The sequence below is a fragment of the Chinchilla lanigera genome, unplaced genomic scaffold, assembly GCF_000276665.1.
Source record: "Chinchilla lanigera isolate Chin_1 unplaced genomic scaffold, ChiLan1.0 scaffold00037, whole genome shotgun sequence".
Lineage (NCBI taxonomy): Eukaryota > Metazoa > Chordata > Mammalia > Rodentia > Chinchillidae > Chinchilla > Chinchilla lanigera.
The window spans coordinates 20,596,178-20,618,080 of NW_004955438.1; the positions used below are offsets into that span (position 1 = coordinate 20,596,178).

The 21,903-nt window shown below is 54.2% G+C and overlaps 1 protein-coding gene across 1 annotated transcript in view; it reads right to left on the reverse strand.

Annotated features, from left to right (window-relative positions):
* Bcl11b (B-cell CLL/lymphoma 11B (zinc finger protein)) overlaps positions 1–21,903 on the reverse strand; it is a 75,318-nt gene that overhangs the window by 33,833 nt on the left and 19,582 nt on the right. Inside the window, exon 4 of the mRNA XM_005390451.2 lies at positions 15,689–15,904. Coding sequence (XP_005390508.2) covers positions 15,689–15,904 — 216 coding nt within the window. The remainder of the gene's footprint in view (positions 1–15,688; positions 15,905–21,903) is intronic.

The following is a 21,903-nucleotide window of genomic DNA, read 5'->3' on the forward strand; positions in this document are numbered from 1 at the left end:
CACCCAGTTCCTCCTCAGAAGACACCAAGAGGGCAGCAGAAACGCGGGCACCCCGGGACTGTGTGGCATGAGGTTGGCCATGCCTGGGATATAGCCATGCATGTGGGTGCTGTTTCTGCCTCTCCCTCCTCCCCAGCCCTGTGCCCTCTGGGGCTCCATCCTCTTCTCAAAGTCACAAGGTCCCCAGAGTGGAGGGCAGGGGCGCCCTTCTTACACACACATGCACGTGCACGCAAACACACACGTATATGTGAGTATGGACCTGCCTGTCCACGTGTGTGGACAAGTGTGAGTGCCATGTGCACAGGCCAATGCACATGGACACATCTGTGCACACTTGTGCACATCCACACGCTGTGCACCAAGAGCACACATGTGTGTGGCACCCGCACGCACATGTGTGTACACGTGCACACACATCTGCCTCCCTCCAGCCCCTCAAACCAACAGCCCCTACTTCCAGGTCGTACCTGGTCTCTTTCACATAAACATGGAGCCCTGACCTGCCGGTCTACTTCCCACCCAAAGACACACCCCCCAGACCCCGCAGGATCCTCCATTCCTTCTTTGTTTATTTTATTTATGGGAAATTTAACTAGTAAACAAACTGCTTTTCCAAACTATGTGTCTCATCATCTCTGTAGACTTTTTCTTCTTACTCATAAAAGGAGGAAACTTTACTTAATACAAGTAAATAAACTTGAACCCCCGCCCACCCCCACTCCCCCACACATCCCAACAGAGAAGCGCTAATTCCAAACTCAGAAACCACACCACATCCCATCCCAAACCCAAAGCCTTCTGGCATCCTGGCCAGGGACTTGCACTCACTCTCCTCTTCCCCCTACACCCGTCATCTCCCTGAAAGGTGCTGCAGAACCCAGGACCCCCACCCCCTCCTCAAAGATCCACCGGAGCAGCAGGTGGACGCAGTATCGTGTGCAACAGAGATGAGCAACAGCCAAACAGCCGCTCCTCCCCAACTCAAATCTCAAATAGCGCATGCACAGCCACACAGACGCAACCCAGGGAGGGTCTGACAGCTGCATTTCCTGGCGCTCAAACCCCAACCGGCAGCTTCCCCTGGGCAGAGCAGGCGGCCCGCACTGCAGAAACCAAGCAAGTTCCAGAATGCGCCTGCCCCGGGGTCTCTCTCCTTCACCTGGGTGCAGCAAGCACCAGGGATGGCCTCGCGGAGGGCCAGACCTCAGCCTGGGCGTATGGTGACAGAAGACCCAGGCTGGCCCAGGGTCTGGTCTCTCAGGGCAAGAGGGATGGACCTACAGCTGCCATGGCAGGTGTGGCTGCGGGAATGTACAGAGAGCCATGGGGGAGGATGAGGTGACACCAACCTCAGCCCCAGGGTCAGCACAGATGTCCTTGGACAGCCAAGGGGGGCCAATCACAGCACACTGGGCTCCCCAGCCCTCTGCCTGACTGCTTCCCCCAATGCAGGATATCTCTGGGCCTACCCACCCCCGTCCCAGTTACCCTTCCCCGCCACGGTCCCTATCTCGATCCCTGGGGGGTTCTGGGAAGACAGGACACCATCTCTAGATCAGCTCCTCCTCTCCTGAGCAGCAAACCCACCTGGGAAGTCAGGACCCCCAATTCCATGGCAGAGCCAAGCTTGGAGCGGGTAAGCTCTCCTATGTGCACAGAATTCACCCAGCATTCACATGTGGTACCCTCTGAATCAGACAGTAATCATTCGAAGCCACTGGATGCCCGCGAGTGTGCAGGAGGAATCACATGACCCTAGGAACCAGAGAAACCCAAAACACTGCACAGGAAGGCTCAGCGCTCAGTGTGAGACAGCAAGGAAATAAGGATGCTGAACTGGTTGCCCGTCGGGGATGCTGCAAAGCCCACTATTCCGATGGAGGGGGCTGCGATACCAACTGCCTGGTGGACTTTCAGCCGGAGGTATAATTGAAAGGATTAACATGAACGTGATGTTTCTCTTCCAAATATTCGAGGAACGCCAAATCGACTCTCATCGGGGCTGGTGTGACTCATGTTTTTAATAGAAGAACTTAATTTTCACTTGTGAGGAATCTGGGCTCGGGGAACCGTTGTCTAAGAAACACTTGTTTTACCCCGAGGACAACAGGAAGTGTCACCAATCCAGAAGTAAAAACAAAGATCTCCAGTCCATGCCCTGTGTTTCTGACCATGCTGCAAGCCACCGGATGTGTCCCCCAGTGGCTGGGACAGAGCACAGGGTTCTGGGGGAAAGCGAGGGCACAGAGGTCGACCAGGCACGACATAGCTCAGTGCGGCGGCACCGGGCAAGTCTCACCCTCCCTGGACTGTGCCCACTGGGAACACGGGTACAGCTGGGACAGGCACTTTCTCCTGCGCCTGAAGGCCCCAGATGTTGCTGCTCCTGGCTGCCTATTGGACAGGGATAGTCTCAGCGTCTCAGCAGGGCTGGCCAGCGTGGAAACAGGACCCAGGGGACAGAACCCAGGACACCTCAGCTCCTCCCTCTCTCCAAGGCCTGGACCTCAGGCCTCACGGAGGCAGCTGGATCCAGGTTAGGGAGTCATCACCTGGGTTACCAGCTTGGAAGGTGGAGGGTCACAGAAGCTGTCCTGCCTCTGCCTGGCCCTAGCCAGAGTTCCCGCAGTAACCCTGCCAGGAACCTTGAGACAACCTCCCTGCCCTCGGGGTTCCAACGAGGGGCAAGTTGTACATAAAAACTGAACCCAGGATGGGCATCGGGGCGCAGGCTGCTTGCTTCTCTGCCTCTTTGCTTTCTTATTTATAACACAGGCCTCAGCAAGGGCCTCTCACCATCCCGAGACTAGGACGGGCCAGGGACAAGAGCAATGATGGCTCCAGCCTGGGGGCCGGGTACCCCATCACAAGCCTAAGGAACTTCGCTTCCGAGGTGCGTTTCCCATTGGTCTGCAGGGATGGAGGGTGCTCTGAGGTACCTGTTTCCGTGACAGCCGCAGCAGGATGTCCCTTCTGAGCCAGCACAGCAGACCATTCACCAAGGCCTCCATAGGAGCCCCAGCCCCCAATGTAGCCCCACCCTGCACTTAAGAACAGACAGCAAACTCCCCCTTCCCTGCCCCGGCCCAGGGAGAGGCACTAATTTATAAGTTGCAGATAAAGTCACCCACCATTCATCCAAATGTGTCACTAACATCCCATTAGACTGTAATTATTTTTTAATTAAAACTAAGAAAACTGGCATGCCTGAGCCGACTTTATGCATCTGTTATGGGTTAAAATAGCTTTTAAAAAATGTTTCAGAGACCGCAGTCTATTGTGGCCGCGGCCTCTGCCAAAGAAAATGCAAGCTTGCTTATTTTCTCCATGGGGCGCAACAGTGCCTATGTGTGCCGGCATAGAATCGGCTGGCCGTGAAAAGAATTCTAAATAAAACACAAACATGGAATTTGGCAACGCCACAGAAGCAAGCTTAAGACTAATTCCAGCATGCGGACGACTCTCACATAGTAAGTCTGGCTCCAGCATAAATGGAACCAGGCACTGTAAAATACCAAGGCGCGGAGGAGTCTCAACTTAAAGAGACAGAACCCTGATTCCAGGTATCAAAGCTTATTAAGCCGGCTCACGCTGGCTCCATAAATCCATAGGTTATTAACTGTTTGCCTTCAGCCAATCCCTTCTTAAACAGATGTATATTAAGAGAGAGAGAGAGAAACAAAAAGAGGGGAACAGCAAATGAAAACCATCACTTTGCACTTGACTTTTAGTACGGTGGTTCTGGAAAAATGGTGTTCATTATCTCAATTAGAGGAGAAAGACTCGGAGACCTCAAATACACACAAACCCAGAACAGAGGAGCGGGAGGGAGCAGGCCGAGGGATGGAAGGTGAGGACCCCAGCAGAGGGGTAACCATCCCCCCTCAACCTGCCTGTCAGGAAGGAGGGGACATCTGAGCCCAGGGTAATGGCAGTGACGACAATTGCAATAATTATAATAACAGCTATGCTTACAACATCAATAAAAAATATAAGAGGAATACCTGCTCCTATTCATAGACCAGCTGCTGCAGACAGCGTAATGTAGCAGGGAAGGTTCTCAAAGACAGCAGAGCAGCCAAGGCTCTGAAATCACACTGCCTCAGTCTCCTCATCTGTAAAATGGGGGTGACGGCACCAGGTGGAAGGAAGTTGAAGAGGAAAGCCACAGTAAACACTTAGTAAGCTGTCCCCTTATCGCTGCTGAACATCCCTCTCAGGGGGCACCGTGATCATTTCTCAGGGAAGGAAACACTCCTAAAGGCTGGGTCACCTGCCAAGGTCAGACAGTTCCTAAATGTCACAGCTGAGAGCAAAAGCTGGCTGTCCATCTCCCAGGCCCTCGTCCTTCTTGCACAAATATTCCAGGTGGGTCACACACTGGGCCTGGGACTACAGGTATGCATGTGTGCACACACACACACACCTGCACCCACATACGCACAAAAACCTCTACACACAGATACACTCACACACTCGTGTAACCCAAATACATACATACATATATATGCATGCGTATACACACGGATGCTCACATGCACACCAACACCCACCTATACACACAGACGCACATCCACACAGGTAACACACAAATGCATACAGCCACATACAAACAAGGCAGACACACACACAGGCCTTTTTATTACAGGGTCTGTGCCAGGCCCAAAGACCCTGGCAGAGGCAATGGGAAAACCAGGGAGAAAATGACATGAGGCAATGTTTGGCTGCAGATGGGAAAGCCGTGGAATGTTTTCCCTCCGGTCTCGGTTATTTCTTGCAGGTCCCCTCAGACGCGATGCATCCTGGGGTAGCGCGCAGGCCAGCCTTGCCCACAGCGGAGCCCAGCCCCCAGGCCCAGGGCCAGCTGCCACTCTCCCGACGTACCTGCCCCCCAGGGGAGCCAGGACACAGCCCACGCCCGTCGAGGCCACAGCAGGCCGTGCGCAGACTCAGCAAGCACATGCTCCCCACCTAGACCCCGTGGCCGGCTCCCCAGCTTCTGCGGGCTCGGGTGGGCTCCATCACCGTGGGTGACGTCACCACACTCCGGTGGGCTCCAGGCTGTGCCTCCTGAAACGATGCACAGCGTCTCAGAAGATGCAGACTAAAAATACTCCTGCCTTCTCAGAGCCACTTTACAAAAATAATTATGTTTTCTGTAAAAAAAAAAAAAATAGATTATAGGCAAGTATGTGTCCAGCTATTTTTAGCTCCTATTCAACTCTTAATTTTTTTTCACAATAATCATTGCAGACTTTAAAAAAAAAAATCTCCCTCTCTTATTAATAACTGCATTCTGACTTTGCACAGGGGTAGGGCTGGGGCCCAGATGTGACCACACAGCTGTCCACACACCCTGTCGCTTATGAGGCGGGCACAGGGGCAGGCGTTTGAGAATCACCACGTTCCGAGGGAAGAGGACCGTGCAGACGTCCCGCAGGTTCCACACAGGAGATGCTCCGGGAGCGCCCCACAAGTGCCAGGTCTGGCTCAGGCCTCAGGTGTTCTCAAAGGAGACCAGACTGCGAACCTGGAATGCCATGGGCCTGGCATAGAACCCAGCATAGAACCCGGAATGGCATGGGCCAAGGGTGGGTTGGTGGCCCTGAAATGTACGTCCACAGCCAAGACCGTGGTACCTGAGAATGTGATCTTATTTGGGAAGATGGTTTTTGCAGATATAATTAATTTCTGCAGATATAAGCCATTGAGTTTTGGTCATTTGCTAGGAGCAGGCCTGGGACTCCCCTTGTAGGCCAACGGAGAGAAATCACAGTCCCAAATAACAATCCTCACAACTACCCCAGGAATACTGTCCCCAGTCTATAAAAGACCAAGCCCACTCACTGCAGGTCCCCTGTCCAGTCCCTGCCAGCACGGCCAAGGAAGCAAAGCCATCGTGGCGATGTGCAGGAGACAGGGAGACCCTACAAGGCTCAGAGAGGGGCAGAGGGTGCCCCGGGACACCCGGGAGCTGACCGTGCTTTTAGGGCCCTTTCTGCTGAGCCACTCTCCAATCAATGCCCAAGAGATGCGGCAGGAAGGACGGCGGGATTGTCCACTGCAGAACTGCCCTTCCCAGATTCTCACCCCAGCTACATGCTTCGCTGCTCTGAGAGACTCGCTGTCCTAGCAGAGGCATTGCAGGGACACAGCTAACGGAGAGCTGGGGCTCGAGGCTCTCAAAACAAATGTGGGGACAGCAGCACAGGCCCGAGGGTGTGGTGAGTTCAAACCCACACTCTGGGGTTTTTTAACCAAGCACCTCAGGCCAGCTGTTCCCCACATCACTGAGATACACGCAGCTTCCTGGGCTCTAAACTCCAGCCATCAGAAGCCCTGTGAGCCATATATGGGGATGTAAAACGCCATGGCCACTGTGGGAAAGTCTGGCCATTCCGCAAAACCTTAAACACAGGACGGTCTCAGGCTCCAGCCACCCCAGTTCTGGGTCTGTATCCAAAAGCCCTGAAGGCAGAGCCTGGAGGAGATATCCACATGCCCAGGTCCACAGCGTGCAGGGGGCGGGAGCAATCCAAGTGCCCGCTGCAGGATAAAGGGGGAGGCCAAGCGTGGTCCATGGTACCGCAACATGGACCCAGCCTCAAAGAGGAAGGGAACGCTGGTACCAGCGTGGATGAGCCCGGAGGACATCAGGCTGAGGGAATTAAGGCAGATAGGGAAGAACAAAATAATTTCACTTCGGTGAGGTTCCTACACAAACAGGAAGTAGCATGACGCGTGCCGGGGCTGGGAGAGGGGCAGTTACTTCACGGGGACAGTTTTGTCTGGGATGAGGAAAAGTTCTGGAAACAGATGATGTGATGGCTTCACAACAAACACCATGTACTCCACGCCACTGCACTGTACCCTTAAAGATGATCAGGACTCAGCATGGAGCTTTCTTTAAAAAACTACAAATCCCATTCAACACAGCCACTCCCCTCTCAGGAAGTTAAAGACATCCTATTACAGTGATCCATGCACACCCACGTTCATAGCAGCACAACTCATAATAGCTAAATCTTGGCAGTGACCCATATGTCAATCAACAGATAAATGGATCAAGAAAGTGGGGTATTTGCACACATTGGAGTATTACTCCGCCAGGAAGAAGGACAAACTTGAGTCATCTGTAGGGAAACGGAGACCATAATGTTAAGTGAAATAAACCAGGCCTAAATGTCACATGGTTTCTCTTATATGAGAAACTCAAAATATAAACAAAGACCAAAAGAGAAGACGGATAATAGGAAGATATATTTTTTGCAAATGGGAAACGGACTGAGAGCTGGAGGGAGGAGGAGCAGGAGGAAGGGAATGGAAAAGAAAATTAAGATGTGGGATGCACACAGGCCAACACCCCAGGAAGGATGCACTCATCATATATGGCAAACATGGACTCATAAAAGTAAAAAATTTTTAAATGTTTAAAACCATAAATCTTGTGTACAGTTTACCACGATTTAAAAAAAAGCTCTTATCTTTGCATGACCCAACGGAGACACTGCATAGAAAGCCTCTAACAGGCGGTAGCCCCTCGATCGATGGTTCCTTTTATGACTAAATCAAGAATAAATGAGCTGGTTAATAAAACACAAGCAAATTCAGAGCGCAAGAACAAGTCAGAAAGAATCGGTCACGCACAGCACGGCGTGCAGACTCGTGCACCCGGGGCCGGCCTCACCCCACCAGCCGCTCCTCACCTCTTATTAACAAAGGCAATAATTAAAAAAGCCCGGTTTTATGAAAAGATTCCAGCAGCACCTGTTTCTGTGGACCAGGACTCACATTCTGCATTAACCTCTCTGGAGAAGTCCCAGCCCCCTGACCCGTTCAGCTGAAATCATAAAATACAGATGTCCTTCATACCCAGGGCTCAGGCAGCCCTGTGGCAGCCCCGGGATTCATTACCTCGCGCGTCTCCTCTGCCTCACTGGTCCAAGATGCACAAGCCCAAGATGAGGCCCCAGATTCCCAGAGGCCTGGGTTCGAGTCCCAGCTCAGCCGACCACCATATGCACAATGTTTAGGTCAGCCTTCACACTTGAGCATGACCTGGTGGCCCCATTGCTAAACAACAGATAAATGCAGATGGGGAGGAAAGCAAGGTGGGTGCTGCCACGGCCTCTGACCACACACTGAGATCACACCCCACCCCCCCGGCTCTCGGCTACTATTAAATAATGCTGGGGGAGGGGGCGCAGTAGGGAACAGGCTGTGATTCCACAGGGGCCGTAGAGCCCCACACAGAGGGTCCCTTGCCCACCAAGGTTAAATCTGGTGGGTTAAATTGGCCAGGCTTGATTATGTTTGGATAAACTCTACTGCATGGTTTAGACTATTTGGATTTGATTGTGAAATATGTACGGCACACAGTCCTCCCAGCCCTACCCTGCCCGCAGGTTTGAAAAGTCAAGTACATTTTGTTCCCGAAACACACACAAGAACACCTCAAGCTTTCTGAAGAACAAACCGGGTTTCTACTAAGTGCAGAGACTGATTCTACCGGACTGGGTACGAATCTTGGCCTAGGCCCTGCCGTGGGCACTGGAGAGCCAGATGGCCTTGAACCAGCCTGGTCCAGCCTGGGATGGACCCTGTGGCCCAGGCTCCAGCTCCCTCCCAAGACCCAGAAACCCACTTTGAGGGCGATTTGATGGGAAAATCTTGTGTATGGTCAACCCTCTCCCACAGCCAAACTTCCTCTGATGGTCCAAGGGTCAGTGACTCTGGGTCCCCACATGTCTAGTCAGGGATGGAGGCATGTTGGTGAGCCAGAGGGACCCTGCCTCAAAGATATCCATGTCCACACCTGCCACTGACCATGCTGGGCCGGAAGAAGCCCTCCCCGCCCCTGCCTCACCTTGCACGCAATTCTCCCCAGGACCTTCCCAGCACCCACAAGCTCTGTTTATTCTTTGAAATAGAGAAAGGCACCATGAAGCATGCATCTCAACCCATCACTCGAGTAGACTTTGATAGGGCACCCTACCCTCTGTGGGCTCCTCCAGGGCAAGCACCCTGCCTGGCTCAATTTTGCACCCCAGCTTCTAACCTTGGGTCAAGCCCAAGCACGACCAGTGAAATCAAGGAAGCCTTTTGGCATCCTCCCAGGGATGACACCCAAGTGTGGCCTGTTTCTGCCGCACCATCTCTGCGCTCCGCACCCAAGCAACCGTTGGGCCCCACGGGAAGGGACCGTGATAGCCAGAGCACAGCTGCAGAGTCTCAGTCTCAGCTCTGTGATCTACGCACTGCGACTCGAGTAGGTTATTTGGCCACTGTGAGCCCTGCATCCTCATGCACAGAAAAAGGGGAGCAGTCCCTGTGCAGGGGCCAGGTGGGGAGAGGATGTCACACCGGAGGTTCTTTGGAAAACAGCAGAAGCCTCAGAACACTAAGGATAATAACAGCCCTTCCTCTGCCTTCATCTATGCTAAGAAACTCCAGGCAAGGGGTGTCTGCAGAGTTGCAGATGAGCCACTCTCGGGGGTGGCATCCCAGGCCACGCCCCAGGCCCCCCATGGAAGGATGCCCAGCAGGTGCTTCTGGGGCCTTCCTTCTGCAGGGAAGAAACTGAGGCTTGGAGAGAGCAAGGACTGGCCTGGGGCCCCACACTCACACCTCTCACTCTGAACTAGGCTCAAGGATTCCCCTTCTCTGGAGCTGATCAGTGGCTGCAGAGCTTCCACCAGTGGCGTGCGTCTGACGTTTAATCTCACACACGAATCCATGCCATGGACCCCTGAGGAAACAGGGCAGTGGCCAACAAGGCACAACCATAGGACACACTCAGCAGAGAGTCCCGCCTCGACGGCAGAACCTCAGTTCCCCAGGCCGCAGGGGGGCTCTACCAGTAAAACCTCTATCCACTGGCAAATCTCACTGCTCAGTTCACACTGAGCCTGGTGGTGACACAGAGAACAGACTTCTGGCTCCGAGTGTGAATTCAAGAGGTGCAGCATGGCCCAGGAGGCGGAGCCCAAGGGACCGGGGTGTGAGTCAGCCCTGCCACTCACGTCTTGTTGCATCTTCCCCGCTGCCTGCCTCAGTTTCCCCACCTATATATGAAGACATCAAATAACCTGATCTCTGGGGACCGGACCCCTGACCTGGGGTCATGAGAGGCTGATGCAAACCTCAGTGACCCCAAGTGAACCCGGCAGGACCAGCCAGCTCCGCCTCCCTGTCGCTTCCGCATTCCCCGTGAGGAACATGGCTGCTCGGCTGAGGCCTCTGATGTCAGTGGCCAGTGGGTTCCTCGTATCCACTAGCTGCTTGAAAGCGCTGCATCCAGCGCTGCATTAAAAATTAATTACACATGCTATTTTATTGCCAGTGCATAATGTAATGAGCACCAGCTGTGCTAAACAGCCAAACTCCTTTTTAAGACAGCTATTAAAAAAAAAAAAAAGGAAGAAAGAAAGAAAGAAACTGCACTTCCAAATGCCTCTCCTGTCAGAGCAGAAAAACAGCAACATCTTGTACGGATTTGAAGAGAATTCTTTGATTTAGCTCTGCCTTCAGCACGTCTCAGAGAGTGAAGCGGCTCTGGTAAGACTGCAGCAGGGTCCGCTCCGGGACGTCACTGCACCCCTTTATCGCGCTGGTGGGTGTCCCACCCCCAACTCAGCCACAGGCTCCTGGCTCCTCTGGCCCCTGTTGGTGCTGAAGACGTGATTTCCAATTCCACAGAGAGGAGGCATTTCTGGAGTCCACCAAAGCCCTGTCACCCTGGGCCACCTGTGCTGGCCGGGAGAATCAGCTTCCTGGACTCTGGGGCTATGCAGCACTCCATGGCTCCTCCTGGCACTTCCTCCAGCCACAGAAGCAGGCATGTGGGCCTTGGGCAGTGGACACCAGCACAGAATCCAAGAGCTGGCATTCAGGGGTCACCAACCACGCCGTAAATGCTGGGTCCGAAGAGCTGGGACCGCCAGCCCCACCAGCAATGGAGACATTGCAATGCAGACAACTCCAAATCCTTAATAGCTTCTCCAAAGCCCTTTTGCTACAGTGAGCCAACCCTCTGACACTGGACCCTGAGGAGCCTAGGGCTGTGACTCTGCAGAGGGGTCCCGGGAGTCCCTCCATGTTCAGCCTCACACAGCTCTTGCTTCATCATTCCATACTCACCCCTCCCTCCAGAGTCTCCACGGAGGCTCTGCCACCCCCCAGGGCGCTGCTGGCACGCCCTGCCCAGGACCTAGGTGGCGCAGCGTGACCCAGAGGGAGCTGCATCTCTGTCCGCAGCACCGTTTTCCTGCCCGCTGATCCTCTGCTGCTAATCAAACCCAGTCCAGAAAGAAACTACTGCCCGCTTCTTGTTCTGGTATGAAATGTGCAGAGCATAGACCATATCATTAACATAAAACTTCCAGAAATAAGGCCACTTTCCAGACAGACTGTATTAATTGTATCAAGCCTCACAGCTAGGGTGGTCTAATCCACGGCATCCCATTGGACAGCTCTGGCTATTAAACCAACACAAAATGAACACTGGGATATAATTGAAGGAGGAGAACACGATAGATTCTACTGTTAAACCCTACTATTTACTTACAGGTATTCTTTTATCTTTATTGTCCCTTTAACCCATGCCAAGAATCCCCAGACTAGTTAAATAACACAGCAAGCACAATTTCAGTAGAAAAGTAAATTGAATTTAACTTTACAAGATTGCCCTGTGATTTCAGCATATACTAATGACTGCAACTGACTCCCTCTATTAAAGGCAAACACTTCTACTTCCCCAGGCCTGGATCCTGTGTGTTCTTGTGTGAGACCTTGAACTTAACCACGTGCACGTATTAGTCACTGCAGCTGAGGACTGCTTGAAGCTCTTCAATATGCAACGAAGTGCCTCAGTCTCCCTTCTACCATGACCTGCGCCAGGCAAGGGGCTCACTGTCTTTAATCCTGGAACCAGGAAGCAGCTCAAAGGAAGACACTCCCCCAGTGCCAGACATGTACTGTGGCATGTCATGACACCCATCTAGCTCACGTGTGAATCATAACTTCCCTGAGGCACTATTCTTAGCACCTGGCCTGTATGACCTCATGCAATCCTCAGAATGACCTTTGCAGCATATTCGATCATCCCCCCATTTTACAGATGAGAAAACTGAGAGCGGGAAATGATTTGTCCCCAAAGCCACTCAGTTACATGCTTCACCCCCAGCCATCTGTCACACACGGATGACCCCTTCCCAGTCATGGAGGCCTCAAAACATGTATTGGCAGGGGCAAGGGCGGGGCCCAGTGGTTCTCAGTTGTCTTCTGTATACCCCAGCCCTGACCCAGAATCCTCACCAATCCCATGCCCAATCCATCCTGGCAGCTGTTCACTGATCTGCTTCAGAGAGCGATAATGTAAGGAGCCTCGACCATTTTAAAAGTTTACATATAAGCCTGACTTGGCAGTGCATGCCTGTAATCCCAGGGCTCTGGGAGGCTGAGGCAGGAGAATTGCAAGTCTGAGCCCAGCTTGGGAAACTTAGCAACTTAGACAGATCTTGTCTCAAGCTCAAATTAAAAAAAAAAAAAAAACAGGGCTGGAGATGTAGCTCAGTGCAAAGGATCTGGGTTGAATCCCCAATACCACAAGACAGATAGAGACAGACAGACATGTTACACACACACACACGTACATATATGATATTTTTCACTTCCAGAAGTGGACGCTGAGGCTCCAAGACAACCAGTGACATGTTCAGGGCCACTAGCTGCATACACCAAGGCCAGGACCTCGACCCAGGGTCAAGATCCACGGCTACCTGGGCAGATTCTCCAGGGGGAACTTTTCAAGGAAGATGTTTTGGTCCCAGGATGGCCTGGAGTCAGAGCCCACAAGATAGCAGCAGAGTCCCAAAGAAGAAGGTCCCATGTTCCTCCTCCCCACGGTGACCTGATCCGAGGGAGGCCTGGGTGGGCACCCCGGGGCACAGGGCTGTTAGGGACACCAGGACGTACACGCATACACACATACCTGCGCGGGTTTTCTCTCCCATAAAATCACACCCTCCGTAAATGACTTCGAGCGCTTCGCCGGCATGCAATTAACCTGTGCGAAACACGTTTACACTGGGGTTTTCCATATTAATTTGAAGAGGTGGGTTCAATGCTTCCTGATCGGAAAAGGGACGAAGCAAAGCAAGGGCAGCGGCCCTTTCGCGTCCCTACGGTGGACTGCCTCTTCCTAACGGGTTACTGGGAATTTAATGACTCCATTCCAGCTACTAATTAAACAGGCACTAAAAACACTTAAGCCAACAGCCCAGTGCCAGGGACAGAAACCACAACGGGACACAAACCACTGGAACAGGATATTTTCAGGTACTGAAACTGAACAAAAACATGATGGCCCAGCCTGGTACCAGCTGATGCACAGGGATGGGATGCAGAAGAATGTGGATGTGAAGGGGGTGTCGGGAAGGTCAGAGGCAAGAGCAGGTCCCGTAGGAGGGGCTCTGGAGAGGTCCCTTGGCCCAGCCCCCAGCAGGCCCCACCCCAGGAAGTGGGCATGGCCCTTCCTCACTCCCCCCAGGCACTGTGGTCACGATGCTCAGGGCCTTGCAGACCTGGTGGCCCCCAAGCCCTAAAACCAAAACAGTCTCAAAGCCAGAGGTCCAGGCAACGCTGAGACGCAGCGGGTGCTGAATGAGGGCCACTTCCTCTCCGCCTGCTCCTCACTCCCTGCCATTTCCCCACTCCAAACGGGTCCCCGTGCCCTCTCCTGCCCCACCAGACTGCCAGCTGCAGGCCGGCCAGGACCCATATGGCCGCCTCCACCTGACTTCCCGTGGGACCTACAAACCAGGCGCGCAGAGAACAGCTTCAGGCTGAAGAACGCGAGAGGGAAGAGCATGCCCTTCGGGACTCGGCGTGTCAGGGGCTCGTCCGTGAAGTAGGGAGAGGAAGGCTGAGGGCTGCCGTGCGGATTACGTTCAAGGATGCGGTCATCGGAAGGGACAAGGAAGAGCGTGGGAGGACAGACTGACGGCCACAGGCAGAGGTAGTGTGGCTGGCCCGGTGGGGAGAGACAGCTCCTCGACAGGCAGCACAGCAAGGACAGATCCTACTTCTGCCCTGGCCCCAGCCACTCTGCTGCCCCAGCCTTCACCCCACCCCCTTCTGCAGAATGGGCATAAGAACAGCTCCTGCCTGGCAGGACACGCAGCTGCCAGAAGGCCCAACCCATGGAGGAGGCGTGCGGTCCCCTGGCCAACTCTGCTTTGGCAGCTTGTAAGGAGGGCCAGAGCCAGCAGAGGGTTAAGCAAACCCCGGCAGTGCACGGCTGGAGAGGTGATCATGTTTCTACACGCAGAACTTGACCAAGTCCAGTCATAAACACTTAGGCTGATCTTTGATAGCGTGGCCCCCGAGTGGCCGCAGGGCTGCAGCACTAATTACAGGAAGCCATGAGGGCAGGGCAGCCACTCAGATGGGACAGGCAGCCCCCACTCAGCAAGAGGGGTCTCTCACCGACTCAGAACACATCCACGGAGCCGGGAAGCGGGCCCTGGCCACACTGGAGCGCCAGCAGCCCGGAGAGGAAGCCGGCCTCTTTGCAAGTGGCTCCAACTCCTTCCAGGGTGGTTATAGCCTCTGCCTTGTGTGTTAAAGGCACAAGCCCAGGAAGAACCCAGAGCTCCCCGCTGACAGCTAGATCCTATAATGTCACCACCTGTCACAGCAGGGGCATTCTGAAGGCTGCACGCCACCCCGCCAGCAGGCAGGCTAAGGGAACTCATGCCCCCCGGAACAAGAGCTACCTGTGGCCTTCCTGTAGCTCCACGAGAGGTTGTCCTTTGGGACAGCCTCAACGAAAAGCAAAACCTACCCAATAAAAATAGTTTCCCTTTTACAAGTTGAGCCAAGAGAAAGGCTGCAACGTGCCTGGTGACAAAGCAGAGACGAGTTGACTCTGCCCCCGCACTGCAGCCGCCCTCTCCCTACCCGGCCCCTGCCACGAAACCGGGCGACAGCCACTGGCCACGTGAGCCTGTGTCAGCATCCTGGCTCGGGCGGCCACAAGGCCGCCAGGAGGTCACAGCAGGCTGGGCTCGGTGTGGGCACACAGTGGGGAGGTGGTGGAGGTGTGCAGGCCTGGGGTCTCGGCCCCTTTCCCCCACACACACCCCTAGTGTTTCACGCCCGCCCCGTGGCCGCAGCTTTTTAAAAATCTCCTTTGCACTGACTTTTTTTTTTCTCCTCTAAGTTAATGGGCAACACATTGTCCCAGAGAGAAACTCAGCATTTTGGCCGGCTCTGGCGATGTACGCAGACAACCGAGGAATCCTCTCCTGGCCTTGTCTGGAAGGGAGGGGGCAGGGGCGGGGGCAAGGGCAGAAGAAAACCTCAGATGTTAAGCGTTATCCAATTAAGCTTTAGCTAAACAGCCCAAAGAGATGAAATGCGGAGGCCGGGCAGTGCATTCTGGGACTGAGACTTTCAGAATGGTGGGGGCACAAGGAACTGGGGAGCCTGCTGACCCAAGGGGACCAGGCACAGGGCAACAGTTCTGTTCACATCCTTCACCACTTCCCCTGCACCCCAAAAATGCCTCTAGGGCAAAGGCTGCATTGTCTCCATGGGCCCCCACCTTGGGTCCCCAGCTGTGCCCCAGGCCATGCCCCCCATCCCGGGAGCCCGACCCCCCCACCGCGGCGGCGTCTGTTACCTGACAACTGACACTGGCATCCAAAGGGAACCTCCGTCTGACCCTCACCCTGAGTCCCGTCGCCCGACACCGGGCGTGCGCTGCAGCAGGGCAGCGGGAAGCAGGGCGGGAGTGTGCCCAGGGCCCGCAGAGGTGAAGTGATCACGGATGTGTGAGGGAGGGAGGAGGAGGCAGCTATAGGGGCCATCGCTGGCAGCTGGGCAGGCCTGCACGGCCCTAGAGAAAAAACAATAGAAAAGACTGGTCAGTCGGGCCCTGGGCTGCACAAGGGACGTGGGGCGCAGGAAGGACCCAGGGTGCAGGGCTGCAGGCCAGCCTTCAAGGCAGGAGGAGGGCTGCTGGAGGCCCAGGGGTGCCCAGCCCTACAAGGAGGGTGACCGGGGTTCAGGCAGGGGAGAAGGGGTCAGAGAAGTGATCAGGGGCACTGGGGAGAGTCCTGTGTCCACAGCTGCCAGGCAGGACTGTCTGGGGGCTGAGCTGGGGACCCTACCTCTGGAGGCCTCATGCAGGGGGCTGTGCACACAGGGGCTGTCAGGGCCCTGCTCCCAGGAAAGACCCCCTCCCAGCCCCAGGAAGGGTCTTCAGGAGAGAGATGCAGCGGGATCCAGTTGAGGATCTAGTCCCAAAAATCTGGTCCACCCCTTCCTGGAACAGCTGGGACGCTCAGAGACACCACTATCTGCTATACAAAGATGGGCTCTTTGGACAAATGGGCCTCCAGGGTGCGGGCACCGATCCCAGCCTCCTGTCGGGCTGATGACCAGCCAGGGCTTCCTCCAGCCCCCAGCTGGCAGTACCCAAGCCCCCGGTAACTCTTGGAAGGCCTCGACACGCTCCTCTCTCCACCGCCTGGAGGAAGAAACTGGGCACTGCCCAGACCCTTCCGAATGTCTCAGCCCGGGCTGTGAGTCCCCGCTCCCCCACGCGACAGCAACAACAGGGACCAGCGCCAGGCCAGGGCCCCACGGCTCGCCTGGGCTGCGGGCAAGGCCTGCGTTTGATTTGGCCGTTTATCTTACATGGCTAAGAGACCACCAGGGCAAAACATTTGTGTGAAGCCCTTGCCAAAACCACAAGTGAAGAAGCCCAAATTCCCTGGGTAAATAATTGAGCAGGGAAGCATCAGAGAGACAAAAAGAAAACATCAACAAGATGATGGGCAGCTGAGCCCGGCAGGCTCCGCCGGGGAGGCCTCGGCCCTCACCTCCTGACACAGGTCTGCACCAGTAGGGATCTGCCCACTCCACAACACCGTGCGCCTTTCCCCACCCAAGGAGAGCCACAGGGCCTTGCCCGCCCACTCTGCGCCAGGAGCTGTCAGTCTTCCATAGCTGAGCTTCCTAACACTCCCTCGGGGGCAGGCGCTTAGGACACCCCGTGCTCGGATCAGGAACCTGAGGCCCAGGCTGCAGCAGACCGCAGACCCATTAAAACTCACTACCTGCCTCCAAATCCAGGCCCATTTTTCCATACTCCTGCTTCTCCAAAATGTGAGTCCAGGAAGAGAGACACGAGGGCATTTGAAAAGACTCCCAGTTGGAGTTTGGGGGCTGTCGGTGTACTGCCGAGATGCCCAACAAAGTGAGCCCCAACCCCGCTCAGGCCGCTCTGTGCCAATGGAGACTTTATACTCGGCCAGGACAGGGATCCAAGTCTTTCCCAGCTGACCACAGCCCCAGAGCATCCCCTGAGCAGCCTCAGCCCAGACCTAGTGTGGCCCCAAAAAAGGTCAGCATCTGAGGCCACCGCGTCACTGGCCTCCTCTCGTAAGCCTGCTCTGACCAGTCCTTACTGACCAGCCCTGGCACTCGGCACTGTGCACTCCTGGCCTCTACGTGGTCCTCCCTTCAGATCACAGAGGGCTCCAGATCCACACGGTTTTGTGCTGAGTACACCACAACTCCTTTGCTCAGGGAAGACTATCCTCATTCCTCGGGGGCAAGTTGAGGCTCAAGAGCACCAAGATGTGACCCCAGGTGTGTCTCCAAAGACTGGCTATGTTCTGCCTCCCTCAGTAGCTACTGTTGGGTGGAAGGACCAGGCATCTCAGGGTCCTGAGAGGAAGGGCCACACGCCCCAGGTAAGGAAGCCTGAGTGTCCTTGCCTCAGCACAGCCAATGGTGGCTGCAAAAGGCCAAGTCTGGACTCTGGCTCCTGGCACCTGGGCAAAGCCACACCCAGACTCCCAGCTCTATGCATCACGGCCATGAAGCCAGCAGGAGCCATTCGTGGCCTGGCAGTGGATGCCCCACGTACGAAGGGAGCTGGCTCTGCCCCTGGTGGCTGGAAGGGCAGGGACCGGCCTTCCACCAGTCTTCTCCTCGGAAGGGCAACAATGGGGCCAACCAAGCATTCGTGAAGACGAGTCCCACGCCACACAGTGAGTGATGTGCTGCTGCAACCCTGCAGCCTCTGACAGGAACCTGCAGACCAAGAGGACCCCCTGGTCCAGGGACTGATTCCAAGCAGGCAGGGGAGGGGCTGCATGCAGAGGTCTCCTCTGGGGTCAGCTACACTGGAGCTCTGCCCACAGGGAGGCTCCACAAACCCTCTTGCACAGCTACTGCAACAGCCAAGAGTGTCCAGAGAAGCCATCCAGGATCCGATTCCACAGACAGGAAACATCTAGAACAGGCAAATCCACAGAGACAGACACCGGAGGTTGCCAGGGCCTAGGGCAGCAAAAAGCAAGGGCCCAGGAGTACAGGCTGCTTTGGGGGCTGATAAATCAGAATCAGATAGTGCTGATGGCCGCATAACATTGTGAACAAATGCAAAACCACAGATGATATGATGTAAAGGGACTTTTTTTTTTTTTGGTGCTACCAGGGATCGAACTCAGGACCTTGTACTTTCCAGGCAGGCGCTTGTGCCACTGAGCTATATCCCCAGCCCTTAAAGGGATATTTACATCATGCATATCTTAATTAAAAAACAAACATCAAGAGCCAGGCACCGTAGGTAGTTCACACCTGTAATCCCAGCACTCTGGGAGGCTGAAGCAGGTGGACTGCAAATTCAAACCCAGCCTGAGCAATTTATTGACTTAGTGAGAGTTTTTGTTTCAATCCCCTAGCACCACAATAGAGAGAGAGAGAGATAGACAGATAGAATAAAAGTGAGGGCTTTGTCTCTGGGCCACAGTACCCCTCCCAGGCTACCTCCCAGCTGCACCCTTCACCAGGAGGGTGTATTTGCCTTGAAAAGTGCAGCCAGCAGTCTGGCATGCAGGTGAGGGCCACCCGAGCCCCGCAGGTAGGCTGCACACCCAGACATGCACAGAGGGACTGGTGCCATGGAGCCGGGGGGAGTGGGGACAGACAGACGTGAGGGGGGCTGCGTACAAATCCCTCCGATGCCATTTCCTAAAGCAATCACCTCCTCAGAGCCTCAGTCCCCTCACTTCTGAAGGGCCAGGAATACCCCTCACCAGAACCAAGCGCCTAGTAAGCCCAGTTGCCACCCTTCACTTATTCTCAGTTCTGGAACTTTTCCTACAGGCCACAGGTCCTTCACAGCATGGTCACTGCCTGGCAGATGGGGCGCTCTCTAACAAAAGCTTTTTCGGCTGGTGGAGCGCTTGCCTGGCATGCGTGGGGCCCAGGATTCCAACCCCAGCCCCACACACAAGTGAAAATCAGAAATGCTTTCTGTCGAGGTCAACACGGGTGCCCCTCTAGGAGCTTTGCCCCTTTTCCGTATGAGTGTATGTGTGCGGGTCGTGACAGGTGTATCCGTTGTGGGGAACGCACACATATTCACGTAGCATCTTGGTCTACAGAAACTGCTCTGCAGCTAGGTTCGTTGCAGAGGGACAAAGACACCCTCCCAGCTGTAAGTGAAACCCTGGCTGGCTTGATTTCTTACCACAAAGTCCATTAGTTAGGGAAAAAGAAATAAACAACTGGTACCCGTATATGGCATGTAAACCCAGAGCCTCTTTGTGGGGTAGGTCTGATGATTCCCCACTCTCCTCCTGTCTGAAACTGAGTCTCAGACAGGCTGGAGCAGGTGCCCAAGCCAAGAGGGCTATGAGGTCAGAATCTCTCCTCTCTTATTATTTTACCTCTTTTAAAAGGAGTGCCCAGGGTCTGGGGACTTAGCTCAGCGGCACAGCGCCTGCCAAGCAAGCGCAAGGTTGTGAGTTCAATTCCCGATACCGGAGAAAAACCAAAAAAAAACCAAAAGGAGTGCCCAAAGAAAGTCTCCAAATAAGGCCCCTCACATGCGTCTGGAGCACCGAAACACGGACACGCTCACTGTCACCGCCTCCGTGGGGGCGCAGCTTTTGCACGGGGTCCGCCGCCCACCTCCCTTCCCGGCCCTGACAGATGCTCGGCTCTGGCCCGCGCATGCGCACTGCCCGGCGACACGCCCACCGCCCCGCGCGGGGACAGCACGCCCTGCCCGTCGCCGCGTCCCAGCTGGGAGGGCTGCAGATTCTGCGTTCCCAGCCAGAGAGGTGGCCCGGAATACACTGTGCGGGAGAGCTCTATTTTTCTCCCTACTGGTGCCTTTCAACGGATACATTTTTTTAAGGCGAGAACTCCTACTGATAGTGCAGAAATGAGTCATAGATCAAGGCAGGAGACAGACGGGGAGCCAGCGCGTGTGAGCGAGGGACACTGGCAGGGGAACCTGACAGTCCCCGCGCCCCCTCCCCCCATGCCAAGACATTAATTCTCACAAGTCGGAGAAAATTACTATGCATGAATGCAAAAAGCATGATCAGGAGTAATTAACATGGCTTCATATGCAAATTTTATTAATGCAGAAGTACAAAGTCATTATGCAAATGAAACTTACGTCAACTCTCTTGACAAATATTCATCTCTGAGGCTCAAGTTTCTCCCTTTTTTATTTATTTAATTTTCTCTCCCGTCCCTCCCCCTTTTTTTCCCTGAGTTTTTCTTTGGGGGGAGGGGCAGGGGGCAGGAAGGACGGAGCGAAAGAGGTGGTGCTGGCGGCCTCTGAGGTGACAGCAAGGCACAAGGACTGTTTGACAAGTTTGCAAAGTTGTTTTTCAACCAGAGAAATTTATTCTTGCATTGTTGATTTTTTTTTTTCCTGGGGGTGGGGGGCGTTGTTGGCAGGTACAAGTCAGCTCGTAGGAGAAGGGGAAAAAATTTAAAAAAATAAAAAGCTCTGGGCAGCGGCAGCCAATCAAAACGCCAGAGCCTGTAATGAGGGCGATTGATGGCTGTTTGGCTTTTACTGCAGGGTAATGAACTAGAATCCAGTCTGAGGAGGGGGAAAAATATGAATATTCATGAGACTGTGCTCCTGCCTTTGATGATTAAAGAAATTTTTAATATTCAAATAAGCGCTTGCCAAGTGATTAACAAAGAACAAGCACGCAGAAATATGGAAATGGGGGCCGGGGAAGATTTGAGAGGCGAACATACTGTGCGGGAGAGGCAGCCCCAAATTTCATAAACAAGATAAGCAGATAACCCAATTCACACGCGGGCAAATAAAAACATTCCTTTCTGATCACTTAAATATTTTGCCAGCTACTTTGTCTTAAGGATGATAAAAATGCTGTGTACCGAGGGAGGAGGGAGAAATAGCATGAAGTCAAATGCATTGCTCATATTTAAGAATCATTATCCTTATCCCAGCCCGCCTCCTCCCACCCGACGGAAAATTAGGATGCTTTTTCCGGTTTGCTAGAGAGAGAAGATGGAGGTGCATCTAGCTCAGTCTTGAAAATCCAGGGCTTGAGATTTCGGCCTGCCTGGTTGGGTACCACGCTGGGGTGGTTTGGCTCAGATCAGCACAGCCGTAACGTCACCTGTGGACATGTGCTGCTCCTAGACTGCTCCAAAGGTCCCAAACCTGGGGGACCCTGACATCTAGAAGGAGACAAGTGATCACTGGTGCCCACCACCTGGAGATTTCAGGGCCTTCTCAGACTCAGGCCTGGTCTAAACACAGATTATAAAGTCGGGTTAGGGAGCACCGAGACATCCAAGGACTGAGACCCTCAGCGCAGGTCTGGCCCGGGCATCCTCAACACCAAAACTACCCTGTGACCAGCTGCCGCAGAGGGGAGGCGTCTCCACGGGCCCTGCAGCCTCCAGGAGCTGTCTGTTAAGGCCAGGCTCTGAGACTGTAACAGCTCCACCACGGGCTCACACTGAAGCACATAATAACAGTATTAGCTGGTAAAATGATCCTGCAGTTAAAATACATCTAATTAGCAGCCGATGACA